We start from the raw sequence: 14624 nt of genomic DNA, 5'->3' as shown, positions 1-14624 counted from the left end.
TAACCAAACCACCCAATAAGTATTCAATACAACACAAAAACATAACTTTTTCTAATATCCTTACCCTATTCAAATTAATAATGTCCTCCCAACCTCCCACCCACCCCAAATGTAAATACTCAAAGGTCAAAACTAGGACAGAAATATCCCTCCCCTCCCCTTCCCTGGATGTGTACGAAAATAATCAAAAACTGGCTCATAATCAAAGACCTACTATATGATGTCAACGGACCCCAAACCAATTTAAATAACTTACTGTGCCCCAAACTATCGGCATTCATTTTTTCATATCTATAGCTAGAGTACAAATTTGCCCACCAGAAAGGGAAATTTAGGTGGTCATAGTTCTTCCAATTTTGGGTTACCATCTGCATGGCTATCCCAGTCGTGACAAGAAAAAGACGGCATTTATATCGATCCATAGGGAGTTTAACATGTAATAACGTTCCACATATGACCGCCTCATTTGTCAGTGGAATTGATGATTCCAATATGTTGTTAATCTTACCCCATATTAACCTCCAAAAGTTAACTATCAAAGGACAATAGAACAACAGATGATCCAGTGTCCCTATGCCCAGATGACAGTGCCAGCATCTATTAGATTTAGAACTGTCTAACTTGTGTAACCTAACAGGGGTCCAAAAAGATCAATGTAACAGAAAAAAACATGTTTTTCTCATAGATGATGCTGTACATTCCATCCTCCAAGTCCAAATTCATCGCCATCAAGATGCAGAAATATACTGCTTTATCTCAATACTCCAAATGTCTCTAAGACGATTTTTTTGTTTTTTATTCAAGAAATCAGATGTCCTAAAAAATCTGTCTGGAAGCATAGAACCTGCAAGTTACAATAATTTTTTTAGATTTAGCCAATCAGGGAACCCCTTCTGAATGGCTTGCTTCAACTACAACCACTTATAATTTTGAGAGTTAGCAATACCAAATGTTTGTTGCAGTTGTGAAAACTCCAGCATTTTCCCATTTGCCTGCATCCATTGCTTCCAGAAGATCCCAGACTTGCCTATTTGAATCTTGGAGTTTAACCATAAGGATTGATAAGTGGATTTCTCTACTGGAACATATGTTAATTTATTAATAAATTTCAAAATTTTCCAGATGTCAACTAAAATACTATTGTCCTTAACATAACTGGGTAATCTGATACTCAATACATGAAACAGTCATAATGGGGACGTCAATTGCCACTCTAAATATAACCAATCAGGGAGATTTTCCATGAGCTCGAGGAGGATCCAATACATACCCTGACGCAGTATATAGGCTGATGATAACTATAAAAATTGCTTTAGTATCTTTACAAAAACGAATTGCAGCGGGTGGGGTAAATTTTCCCAAAACAAAGGATTTCTAAGAAACAGGAGATGAGCAGGTGTCCTGGATGGCAAGCTGGATAGGCCATAAAGTCTTTATCTGCCATCATTTTCTCTGCTTCTATGTTTATAATTCACACCTAGGATGTTCATTTCTACCAATTTACAGTATAATGTGACAGAAGGGAATATATGAACTAACTCAAGACATCGCTCTTGGATCAATAATACCTCTGAGGATTCAGGGAATGACTGATGATGTTTGTTGTACAACTAGCTATCAGAATAGTAATTTACTTGATTTTGAAAATAAATTATGAATTTTAGAAGAAATATATCTGCTGTCTATGAGTTTGAGATATGTCTGGGTAGGGAGTAATTTTATTGATGATTGTCTGTCTTGGATTTTTTCTTCACAGATCCGGAAGAGAAGACCCACACCAGCATCACTAGTTATCTTGAATGACCACTCATCTCCAGGTCAGTATAACTGTATACCTACCAAAATGGCAGGAACTGAGGGCCAGAGTTACTAAGGTGCATTAAACTTTATATTAGTTTCCTTCTTTGATTGCACTCTTCCCTCCCTATTGTTTTCTCCATATATGGTTCTCCTCTGTACTTTAAATATACTGAATTGTAGTTCTGTTCCCTCTTACCTTTTGTATTAGTTGGTCTGTAAGTCTATTTTTCTAACCCATTATCCTAAATTTTAAATTGTATGTCTAGATATATGTTTATATTTTTATCAATTTTGTACCTCGCTTAGTAAAACTAAATAAGCGATTCATCAAACTCAAATGAACTTGAAAAACATGTTATTTCACAAACAATAGATCTTACTTGATTAAAAACTCATATTATTTGCCCTAAACAAGTGGTTTTTTTGTTGTTTTTTTCCATAATGCAGATTAATTAATAATGAGATGCAAAGCATGCACATGTATGCAAAGTCACTTATTATACTTCATGAATAATGCAGCTTGTATGGAACCTTACAAATGGTATTATTCATGGAAAGTGTCACTTGAAGTGATGGTGTTATCTTTCTTCCTCGTGTGTGTGTGTGTGTGTGTGTGTATATTGGGGGGATTCAACCACCAATGTGCAGCCTCATGCTCCCAGAGGGCAATTCATAGGGGCCTTAGCTGTAAAAAAAGGAACTCCTCTGCACCCAATCCCCATATGAAACAATCTCCTACCCCTCGTGTCTCCCAGTATCTACTAGAGATCTCTTCTTTAGTACAAGGAGGTTGGGGAGCAGGAAGGATCATAAGAACATAAGAACATAAGAACATAAGCAGTGCCTCTGCCGGGTCAGACCATAGGTCCATCCTGCCCAGCAGTCCGCTCCCGCGGCGGCCCAAACAGATCACGACCTGTCTGAATCATCTGAAGGGGCTCCCCTGCCACCTTGGCCTCCCAATTTGGTCCTGCCTTCCCATCGAAGTCCCAGCCCTCCGGTCCTGCACATGCACGACCTGGTTGGTTTATACTCATTACCTGACAAACTTTCTATACTTTTGTTACATCCCAGCTCCTCCCTCAGTATCCCATGATCCCTTTATCCCTCAGGAATCCGTCCAATCCCTGTTTGAATCCTTGGACCGTACCCTGCCTGATCACTTCCTCCGGTAGCGCATTCCAAGTGTCCACGACCCTCTGGGTGAAAAAGAACTTCCTCTAATTATTCTGCCCCAGCAGCTCCTGGTTTTGGTTCCATATTGGTAAACTCACAGTGCTACATTAGGGGGTAAGGCTGCCAAGTAAAGGAGTGGCTCCTTTATTTGGTGCCTTGACCCCTAATGGTATTACTGAAAGGCTACAGCTAGGGTTCTGGGAGCAAAGGCTGCCATTTTGAGGACAGAAGCCAAAGGAGAAAGACCATATGGTGATTACCTCTGTTCTACAATTCTTCTCTGTACATTTTAGAAAGATTTATTCAGGGGCTTAAAGGATTTTCCTGGAGATTTCCATTTTATAAGTAGGAAGGAAATAGAAAAATTATACACAGATATCCATGAACTCTTTATGTCATTACAAACCAGTGCATTTTCTCTAGCAAAAAAAAAAAGGTGCAGTACTCAAATAATGGGCCATTTTTTTCAGGCCCTGCAACCAGTCACAGAATCCATGAAAAGGCAGCACTGAGTGTGCAGAACCTGAGCACTTTTATTAATACTTAGGTTTTAGTAGTTATTTATATACTGCCTATCAACTGAGGTTGTCTAAGTGGTTTTGCATTCAGGTACTCAAGCATGTTTTCCTATTTGCCCTTGTTGGCTCACAATTTATCTAATGTACCTGGGGAATGGAAGATTTAGGGCTCCTTTTACTAAGATGCGCTAGCGTTTTTAGCACACGAAGGAAATTACCGTGCGCTACGCTTCTAGAACTAACGCCAGCTCTGATTACTCCCTCAAAAAAAAGCCCTGCACAAACCCTGACCTGTAAGAGCTAGACCTTGTCATTTCTCATGATACACCCAGCTTATTCAAAACAGCATCTATCTTTTATGTATTCTTGGTAGTGACTTCTGCAGTAACACTATTTTTTATTTCTCTCCTATCTCCTCTTTTAACTAATATTTCCCTTTCCTATTGTAGTTGGCATTCACTTCCCTCTTAATTTTAATCTAATTTGTTTTGTACACTACCTTATCTGTCAGAGGAAAGAGAGTATATAAAATAAAATAAACCATGAACGTTCCAGGATGAGGGACGCCTCCATTTCAGGCTATGGACACTGTGCTGTGACACTGAGGCCTTCTCATGACGGTAACGACATTGTCCTAGGTAGCAACAGATGAGGTAATCGTCTTCCTCATCTGTTAATGCAGATGCACTGGGAGCTGGTCCTAACTGAGCTCTTATGTTTCCCCATAGAAAACTGAGTAATCAGGGAAAAAATTCAAGAGGCTAGCACAAATTCAGGGAGCAAACTGCCATCTTTTACTAAGGATGCCATCTTGGCCCAAGAAGGATAGGTTGATTGGAGAGAAAAATTGTCAACCTCCTCCCTTAATGCAAGAACATATCATCTTAGAGTAGATAAATTTTGCCTATCCCCAACGGAATCTAATCCATACTGGCTAAGATCCATTCCATCTCCACCCATCCCCACAATTAATCTCCTTAATACCCACCCTTACCCACAGGAGTCAAAACTATTGTTTACGTGCCCTCTGTTTCATCTCAACTCTAACAGCTACACGTGGTTTTTTAAAAAATGCCATTCACTAGTACACAAATGAATGTTCTAAGCCAGTGTTTTTCAACTTCTTCAAGCCAAGTACCCCCTAAGTCATACAAATATCAACTGAGTACCCCCACCCAAGCTCCACCCCGACCAGCGCAAGCTCCGCTCCTGACCCCTTCCCCATAATAATAGTACTAATTGTAATGCAAATTCTTCCATTCATTTTTCATATACACACAATATAATCTTAACAATACATAATGGTAATCACAAAATTAAAAAACACAAAGCACACTGTACGCAGAGCAAATATTAATTATTATTTATATTCTTTTTTTTCAAAGAGGTCAAGGCAGATGACTAAAATATGCAATGTCACCTCAGGAACAGCTAAAAACAAAAAAAAAAACAAATATAGTGCAAAATATAGATAGCAGATATAAATTCTCAAAACTGATGCATTTCGATTACTAAATTGAAAATAAAATCATAAAATACATATAAATTCAAAAGCAAGTCAAAAAGGATAAAAGCAAATTAAATAAAGGGTCAAAAAAGATATTTGGCATTGTACAAAGACATGCTACAAGAGGTGGGGAGGAGAAACTGGTTACTATCAAAAAGGGAGAAGCTGGTTATCATCAAAAACAAAGGGAGATACACAGTGGAAGAGGGAATGTGTTTGGCATATAGCTTGATTGATGGAATTACATAACAAAAACTTCATTGTACAAAAATGTATTAAGATTAGATTTAAAGTTTAATAAGTTGTCTTCTTTACTAAGGTAGTGGGGGAGGGCGTTTCAAAGGGTGGGAGCTGTAACTGAGAAGATTGTTTTCCGAGTTGTGTCATAGAATATTTGATGACTTGAGAGGGCTGAAAGAAGATTTTGTTTGGCTAAATGAAGTGATCTTGAAGGGGAATAAGGTATGAGTAGTCGATCAATGAATGCCGGTGTACATTCTGATCTTGCTTTAAAAGTAAGTAGGAGGATTTTGAATGTTATTTGATGGGTGACGGGAAGCCAATGGGCAGTTTGAAATGGAGGTGTGGCATGATCAAACTCCTTATTAATAATCCCTTGATATAGGGAATTACAGTAGTCTAGATCAGATATCACCAAAGAATGAATGAGGATATTCAGTGATGAGAGTTCAAAGAGTGACAATAGAGTGGATCATTTTTAAATTGAAAAAACATTTCCTGACAACTACTTATCTGCTGGTGGAAAGAAAGTTTGTTGTCAATAAGGACTCGAAGAAGTTTTATTGTATTATTTAATTCGATCAGTATTGATTTTATATGGATCGGGATTAAAAGAGAAGTGCTTTTGTTTTAGCGATGTTAAGTGAGAACATGTTTTCCATAAGGCCATTTGCTTACTCTCTCCTCAACCCCATTGGAAACATGTCTCCCTTTCTCTCTCACTGTCCATCTGTCTTTCTCTCATTCCCTCCCTTGCTGCAAAGGGAGTGGGGAAAGAGAGAGAAAGAGAGAGAGAGATTCATGGTGCATCACTCCTACCCCCTCTACTGCCACATCCAACATTTCTCCCTCTCTTATCCCCCAGATCATGTGCAGCATCTTTTACCACTGCTTACCAGCCCCATGCACAACAATTCTCCTACTATCACCCCTCTCCAGCACATGTCACTTCTTTCCCTCTATTCCCTCCACCACTATGTCCAACATTCCTCCCCTTGCATTCCTTTCAATCTGTCCCACTGTTCCCACTCCATGCCCATATCCAACATTTCTCCCTCTCATCCTTCTTTTCCCCATGCATCTTTTTTCTCTCTCTATGCCCAACAATTTTCCTTTTTCTTCCATTCCCCATGTGCGCCATCTCTTTCCCTCTCACTCACATACTCATGCCCAACAATTCTCCCTTTATATTCCCTCTTTCCCTTCTGTGTCCCAAGTCATGCCCCTCCCTTCCGCCATCCACATGCATCTTTTCCCCTCTTCCTTTTCCCTTCCAGCCATGTACATCTCCTCTCTCTATTTCCTTCCATTCCACTTTATCCATGTGCATCTTCTTCTTCTCTATTCTTTTCCTCTTCATCCTTGTGCAAATCTTCCCTTTCTCTTCAGTTCCCCTTCCATCTCCTCCATCCATGTGCATTTCCTCCTCTTTCTTCCCATCCTCTCCATCCCATAAGAAGCATATCCCTTCTCCTCCATCTATGTACAGCATTTCTCCACACCCATCCAGCCAGCCAGCCAACCAGCCAGTTTTACCAACTCTCTCCATTTACCCACATCCCTCAGTCCATCGTTCCCTCTCTCCTCACCCCCCTCAGCAAGTCAAGCATTTCTCCTCCTCTAACCTTCCTACTTCTGCCACCCTACCACTGACCCAGAATCTGGATTCCACACAGGGCCCAGAACCGGTGCTAACTTCAATGAAGAGCCTTCACGTCCATGCGCTTGGTAAAGTCCTTTCAGCTACATCCACTTTGACACATTGTATAAGAGGGGCAGTACCAACAGGACTTCACGAGCAGATAGATTCGTAGGTTCTGCATCAGTTAAGCTAGCACCAGCGCCGGGCCTTGTATAGACTCTGGACTCCATGACAAGCAGCGGGAGGGTGGCAGAAGATGGAGAGCTCTCCACTCCACCTCACAATCATGTACAGATGCAGGAAAGTGCTTGTGTGAGGTTAGAAGTGAGTTGGAGTTAGCTTGGTGTTGCCCGGACTGTGGGGCCACCCTGGAGGGAATACAGACACTTAAGACTAACAACCAAAAGACTGTAGAAAGGTGTTTTGAGTGATTTCTTACAATCAAATAGGGTGGGGAGATTCCTGATGTACAAGGGGAGCTCATTCCAGAGTTTTGGGTTGGCATAACGAAAGGCAGAAGACAGTGAAGAAGTTAGATGAATTTCTGATAAAGGTGGCAAAGCAAGTTGATATCAGCAGAGCGAAGAGGGTGTGGAGGCTGGACTGTGGAAGAATCCGAATGGAAATTCTCACACATATCTTCCATTCAGTCTTTAATAATTACTCCTAATAATGCACATGCACCCAACAAATATACTTCATGAAGGGAGGAAAAGACCTCAAAATAGTTCCAAGCAAAATTGAAATTACGTGCGCTTAAACAGTTCAATCATTGCTCATAAAAAACTTCCTGCTAGCTGATCTGGATTTTAGCTTTATTACTTGTCTTTTCCAAATCTGAATGCAAGGCAAAGTGATATTGAGGGACATGTGTTATGTCCCTGCCCAAATGGGCATCTCTGTCCTCCCCTTCCGTTTCCCTTCCCTCTTTCCTTTTTTTCGTCTCCATCCCCAGATCCATCTTTTCTGAACTACCCTTTTATCTTTCATCTTCCCCTCCTTTCCCATCTCCCTAGGGTCCACCATCTCTCCCTTTATCTTCCCAACTACCCTCCTATCCAGTATTTCTATCCCCCCCTCCACACCATCCCTTGTGTCCAACTTCTCTCCCTTTCTGTTCCTGCCCTCCCTAAATCCCATTGTCCACCATCTCTCTCCCTCTCCTCTGTTTTTAGACCCATTATTTGCTCTCACCAAAGTCCGGCATATGCACGTCTCTTGGAAGCCCCCTTCACTCCCTCCCTCCGTGTACTTCGACACCAGGGCCCCCCTCCCCCGAAGGCCTGTCCCCCCTGAAGAACTGTCCCCCTCCGAAGGCCTGTACAATCCCCCTGAAGGCCTGCACCCCACCCCTGAAAGCCTGTCCTCCCCAAAGGACTGCACCTCCCCCCGAAGGACTGTACCCCCCCCCGGAAGGCCTTCGTGTTCCTCCCTGACCTTCCGCACATCCATTTACCTAATTCCAGCAGGGAACAGCCTGCAGAGAGAATTGCCGTTATTTTAGCAATCCTTGCAGGTTGCTATAGACCTCAGGAGCTGTCGTAACTCTGCTGCGGTCCCGCTCCTCCTCTGACATCAGAGGCAGGATCGCGGCAGAGGGAAGACAGCTCCTGAGGCCTATGACAACCTGCAAGGATCGCAAAAGTACCGGCGATCCTCTCTGCAGGCTGCTCCCTGCTGGAATTAGGTAAATGGATGCACGGGAGGCCAGGAGGGAAGCCAGACACCACAGCACTTCCCGAATGACCTTCCCTCTCACACTCTAAAACAGGAGTGGCAGCGGCCGGCCAGCAAGAGGCAGCGCTGCCGATCCTACTTTAGGGGGGGAGGGGGGAGAGTTAGTCACCGAATCGGGAGACCGACTTTTTTTGTTTTTGAATTGATTTGAATCGATTCACCCGAAATGAATCGGTGAATTGATTCGAATCATGAGTCCGGCAGCACTAGTCTCTAATGTTGGTTTTCTCTGTATAAATCTTGAAATTGACAGCTAGGAGCAGCTTATATCCATACAAATTCTTTAGGAAAATTGTCTCACCTGTGTGGAGTGCTTCTCTGTGTTCGTAGTATGTGACCAGTCTGTGTGTGCAGTTCACTTTGTACTTTTACATGCAGAGCCAGTATTGGGGGTGGGGAGGGGGGTTGGAAGCTATGCTTTCTTAAGCTTCAGGAAAGCTTGGCGCCTCGTGTGGTATGGGGGACCAGGGCATTCTTCCTGTTCGTACTCCCCTGTCAGTTCTGTTTATATGATATGCAAAACCACGGCATATTTATGCTTCTTAGATTTCACCACTTTATGCACAGTTTACATTATTTTTTTAAAAAAGGTGGCTGTTAATAGTGTTCTCTGTAAATATATATGCACATTAATCCAGTAAATTTTCTCTGCTAGAGAACAGTATATAAAGAACAGATGTTTCAGATGATCCATGACTAGCCAGTCAACCTTTTATGGTAAATGTTTACAATGATCATGCCATGTAACAAACCTATGGCATGGCTTAATATTTAGGCATGTAGCTTCATTTTACAGTAAATAATTAGAGCTGAGACAAACATGGTGCCAGTGCTAAAGATAAGCTAGATGACATGAACCAAAGCTGCACTGATGTGTGCTTAGCAATTTGACACAGAACAATCTTTTGCATCTTAGCTCTTTTGATCATGCAGATTATTTTAAAAACTGCTGTGGTAGAAGCAAATAGCAGCTGCTTTCAATTGTAAAAAAGGGCTTCTAACTTGGAGAGGAGTAGGCTAGTGGTTAGAGCTCTAAGCTAAGCCCTAGGAAACCCAGAGTGTACTTTCCTTTGATGCTCTTCATGGTTTTGGACAAGTCCCTTTACCCTTCATTGCTTCAGGTACAATCTTAGGGAGCAATATTCAAGCAGCAGTGGTCAGTATTTCTATCTGCGCATTAGTGCTGAATATCTAGGTCTTTGCCTGCACCCAGAAACTAACTGGGTATGGCCAACATATGGGGAGAGTGTGGTGCAGTAGTTAAAGCTTAATCTCCCCATTGCCCCAGGTACTTTAGATAGATTATGAGCCCACTGAGACAGATAGGGAAAAATACTTGAGTATCTGAATAAATTCATGTAAATCAGTGGTCTCAAACTTGCGGCCTGCCAGGTACTATTTTGAGGCTCTCAGTATTATAACGAATGATTCTTTATGGAAAACTTGTGCCTTAAGTGTCCGGCGAGCATGTCTGGCAGTCGCGTTCTGGAATGCAAGCTCTTTCCTGCGTCTGTACGCGATTATCCTCTCCATTCCACCTCACAATCACGTACAGAAGCAGGAAGGAGCTTGTGTGAGGTTACAGCAGTGAGGCGGGCAACGTTCCAGAACGTAAGGTAACCATTGGAGGCAATGCAGCTTGTGCATGTGTTCGATGCTGGAGGAGGTGAGAGCTGAAAGCGGTTGCGCACGTGACCACCGGATACTTAAGGCACAAGCTTTCCATAAAGAATCAATCTTTATAATACCGAGGGCCTCAAAATAGTTGGTCCAAAATCTTGTCTTTTGCAGTTGATACTTTGATAGTTTTTCACTTTCTGCATGTTGCACTGCTATCAGCTGTGTATAGCTGAAATGATCAGAAGCAATAAAGGAAAGATTTATAAATTATAGTTTATAAATATTTCCTTAATTGCTCTGATAATTTCAGATTTCAGATAATTCACATTTTGGATATGTAGGTACTTACCTCATGCAAAGTTGTCATTTCTTTAATAAAACTTTAAATATTTTTTTTCTGTGGGCCCTCCAAGTACCTACAAATCCAAAATGTGGCCCTGCAAAGGGTTTGAGCTTGAGACCACTGATGTAAACCAGTCTGAGCTCCCTTGGGAGAACAGTATAGAAAACTGAATACCAGTAAATAAATATTCCATGGTAAACCCACGTAATCAATCAGGCATAGTCAAGACAACTTTTTATGTGGTTCAACTTTTTTGATCAGCTATGCAGGCACCAGTACTGAATATCACCGGTACCCACATAGCTCAGATCTGCTGTGACACCATCATCAGACTTCCTTGGCACTAACTAAAGAGTGCTGTGGCGGTCAGAGTGGATATTCAGTGTCACTGTCTGGTTAAGTACTCCTGAATAACACTATTTATGGTTAAATCTCTTTGACTATTGGCCCCTTAGATTATAAACCCTTTAGGGACTGGCAGATAATTGTTATATCTGCATGCAATTTGCATTGAGATAATACTGAAAAGGCACGACCGTAACTCAAAAAGAAAACAAGTACCTTCTTAGCAACAACCATCTTATCCTTTTTGTTGTGGTGGGGAGTTGCATGCTTTCATTTACTACTCACTGAGATGCCATTCTGTTTGCATTTACGGTAGTTTTATTTTAAATGTGTATGGCATAGCATATGCAGATGTGCAGACTTCCTGAAAAGTAGGGCTACTCTTGTTTCAAGTAGTATGTAATAAAATGAGATTTTTGCCTTCCTATCAGCCTTGAAAGAGTATGAAATCTGGTCTCTGCAATAAAAAGAAAAGCCAGAGAGTTTAGAGTTGAAAATAAAGAAGAACCTAAGAACCTAAGAATAGCTATACTCGTCAGACCAATGATCCATTTAGCCAGTATCCTGCTTTCAGCAGTGGCCAATCCGGGTCATAATTACCTGGCAGAAACCCAAATAGTAGCAACATTCCATGCTACCGATCCTAGTGCATGAAGGCTTCATCCATTTCTATCTAAATAGCAGACTTATTCAAATCTTCTTTAAGCCCAAATATGCCAACTGTTGATATCACATCCTTTGAGTTCCAGAGCTTAACTATTATTTGAGTGAAAAAAAATTTCCTCCTATTTGTTTTAAAACTATTTCCATGTAACTTCATTGAGTGTCTACTAGTCTTTATACTTTCTGAAAAAGAAAAAATCAATTCACTTTTTTCTATTCTACCCCACCCAAGATTTTGTAAACTTCAGTTATATGCCGCCTCAGATATCTCTTTTCCAAACTAAAGAGCCCTAACCTGTTTAGACTTTCTTCATATGACAGGAGTTTCATCCCCTTTATCATTGTAGCCCCTCTTCTTTGAACCAACCATAATTGAACATAATACTCAAGGTATGGTTGCAGCATGGAGCAATACAAAGGCATTAATATTCTTGGTCTTATTTTCCATCCTTTTCCTAATAATTCCTAGCATCCTGTTTGTTCTTTTGGCCACTGCCGCACACTGAGCAAAAGATTATGCATATTGGCCATATTATTTATATTGTGCTTGGCATGATTCTACAAGGTGTGAGTACGTTTTACAGAATCGTGTTTAGCACCTGTGTGCAATGCATAACTTAGATACAGGCATTTAGGCCAGTTAAAACCTGGCCTAAATGCTTGTGCCTAGGTTGTGCGTGCATTGGATGTATACTATAAAAGGCATCTAACTTAGAGGAATGCCCCCAATCCACTCTTGGCCATGCCCCCTTTTTGAAATTCATGCACTTTAATTGGTACACAGTTTTTATAGAATTGCGCTTTCTGAGTTGTGTGCATGAAACATTTAATTAGTCTCAATTAGCATCAATTATGAGTTAATTGCCAGTTATTGACACTGATTAGGTCAATGATCAATTAAGTTGTGTGTGTTCATCGGCTATGTGCCCTGATATATAGGTTCAACTTTAGGCGCCATAAACAGAATTTGAGGGATTGTCTACAATGACACCTAAATCTTTTTTTTTTTTTGAGGGGGGGGTGTTGACTCCTAAGGTAGATTCTAGCATCAGGTAACTACAATTTGGATTATTCTTCCAAATGAGCATCACTTTGCATTTGTCCTTATTCAATTTAAGCTGCCATTTGAATGCCCAGCCTTCCAGTTTCCTAAGGCCTTCCTGTAAATGTTCACAGTCTGCATGTGTTTTAACTACTTTGAATAGTTTTGTCTCATATGCAAATTTAATCACCTCACTTATTCTAATTTCCAGATCATATATAAATATATTAAATAGCGCTGGTCCCAGTACTGATCCCTGCAGTACTCCACTAGTCACCCTCCTCCATTGAGACAAATAGCCGTTTAACCCTAACCTCTGTTTTCTGTCCATTAATTAATCAATTCCTAATCCACAACAGTACATTGTCTCCTATCCCATGATTTTTTAATTTTCTCAGGAGTCTTTCATGATGAACTTTGTCAAAAGCTATTTGGGGACTCTCACATCTTACTAGCAATGGGGGACTAATTTCTATAGGTGAACTTGAATATATTCTAGATTATCACAGGATATATATATATATATATATATATATATATATATATATATATCTAAGTATAAGGACTCTGGTCTAACTAATTTCTCAAAGACTATAGGCCCTTTATTATCAGGAAACAAAAGAGCATCAAAACTATATAAAATCTTAAGAGAGTGTGAGGGAGAAAAAGATATTACCTTCGATAATATGTGGGCAACAGATCTCAATGAAAATCCAAGAGTAATAGATTGGAAATCCTTATGGGCATTCTCAGCTAGACCTACTATGTTGGCATCCAGTCTACATTTTTCATTATGCATAAAGCTTACTGGACCCCTGCTAAAATGGCTAAAGTGTTACATGTGACTTCAGAGCTCTGTTGGTCATGCCAACAGCAACCTGGTACTCAAATACACCTCTTATATGAATGCCCTAACTTACAAGTTTACTGGTCAAACATTTGGTCCAAAATCTGCTCAATTTTAAACATGAATATTAATGAGTTGCCCATGTTATATAAATCAATCATATTGCGTTCCTCTAATCCAGATATATCAATACCACCGTTATATAGAAAAATATTTGATTTCATGTTTGCCTTAGCTATCCACTATATTGTTTCCAATTGGAAAGACAATTCTAGGCTTAATTTTTACGAATGGTGGGATCACCTTTGTGTCATCAGAAAGTATGAGGAAATAATAACATTCAAACAAAATAACATAGCCAGATTCACAAAAATTTGGACCCTTCTTGATGAATATGTAAGGACTCATGTAAATCCTAATTAACTTTACTTTGTATATTAACTATACTATATTTTGCATATTATTATGTATATTTTGGTATCTGCAGCTTATTGTTTTGTTTTATTCTTATACTTTTGTATTTGTAAAATTTCAATTAAATTAAAAAAAAAAAAAGCTTTCTGAAAATTCAGCTCACCTTTATCCACATGTTTATTCATGCCTTCAAAAAATGAAGCAAATTGGTGAGGTAAGACTTCCCTTGGCTGAACCCATTCTGACTTTGTCCTATTAATCCATGTTTGTGTATGTGTTCTGTAATTTTATTTTTATAATAGTTTCCACTATTTTGCCTGGAACTGAAGTCAGGTTTACTGGTCTGTAATGTCCCAGATCACTTCTGGAATCCTTTTTAAAAATCAACCTTACATTGGCCACCCTCCAATCCTCTGGTACTACGGACGATTTTAGCGATAGTTTACAGATCGCTAACAACAGAGCAGCAAGGCACTACTCTTTTGCAAAGTTATTAAAGGCAAAATTCTGCAGGTCAACTGTGGAGAGTGGTTTTACCGTATTTTCACGCATATAACGCGCGCGTTATACGCGTTTTTACCTACCGCGCATACCCCTCGCGCGCTATATGCGTGAGCGCGGTATACCAAAGTTTTAAAACATAGTTCCCACCCCGCCCGACGCCCGATTCACCCCCCCAGCAGGACCGCTCGCACCCCCACCCCGAACGACCGCTCGCACGCGCTCCCAT

The 14624-nt window shown here is 40.5% G+C and overlaps 1 protein-coding gene across 2 annotated transcripts in view; it reads left to right on the top strand.

The window, feature by feature from the left end:
• PPP1R1C (protein phosphatase 1 regulatory inhibitor subunit 1C) overlaps positions 1-14624 on the top strand; it is a 90567-nt gene that overhangs the window by 11960 nt on the left and 63983 nt on the right. For both annotated transcript variants that reach the window (XM_033946709.1, XM_033946710.1), the window contains exon 2: positions 1757-1817. In XM_033946709.1, coding sequence (XP_033802600.1) covers positions 1757-1817 — 61 coding nt within the window. The remainder of the gene's footprint in view (positions 1-1756; positions 1818-14624) is intronic.

Source organism: Geotrypetes seraphini, chromosome 5 (genome assembly GCF_902459505.1).
Source record: "Geotrypetes seraphini chromosome 5, aGeoSer1.1, whole genome shotgun sequence".
Classification (NCBI taxonomy): domain Eukaryota; kingdom Metazoa; phylum Chordata; class Amphibia; order Gymnophiona; family Dermophiidae; genus Geotrypetes; species Geotrypetes seraphini.
Note: the sequence above shows the minus strand (reverse complement) of the source record. Positions and strands in the feature narration are given on the sequence as shown.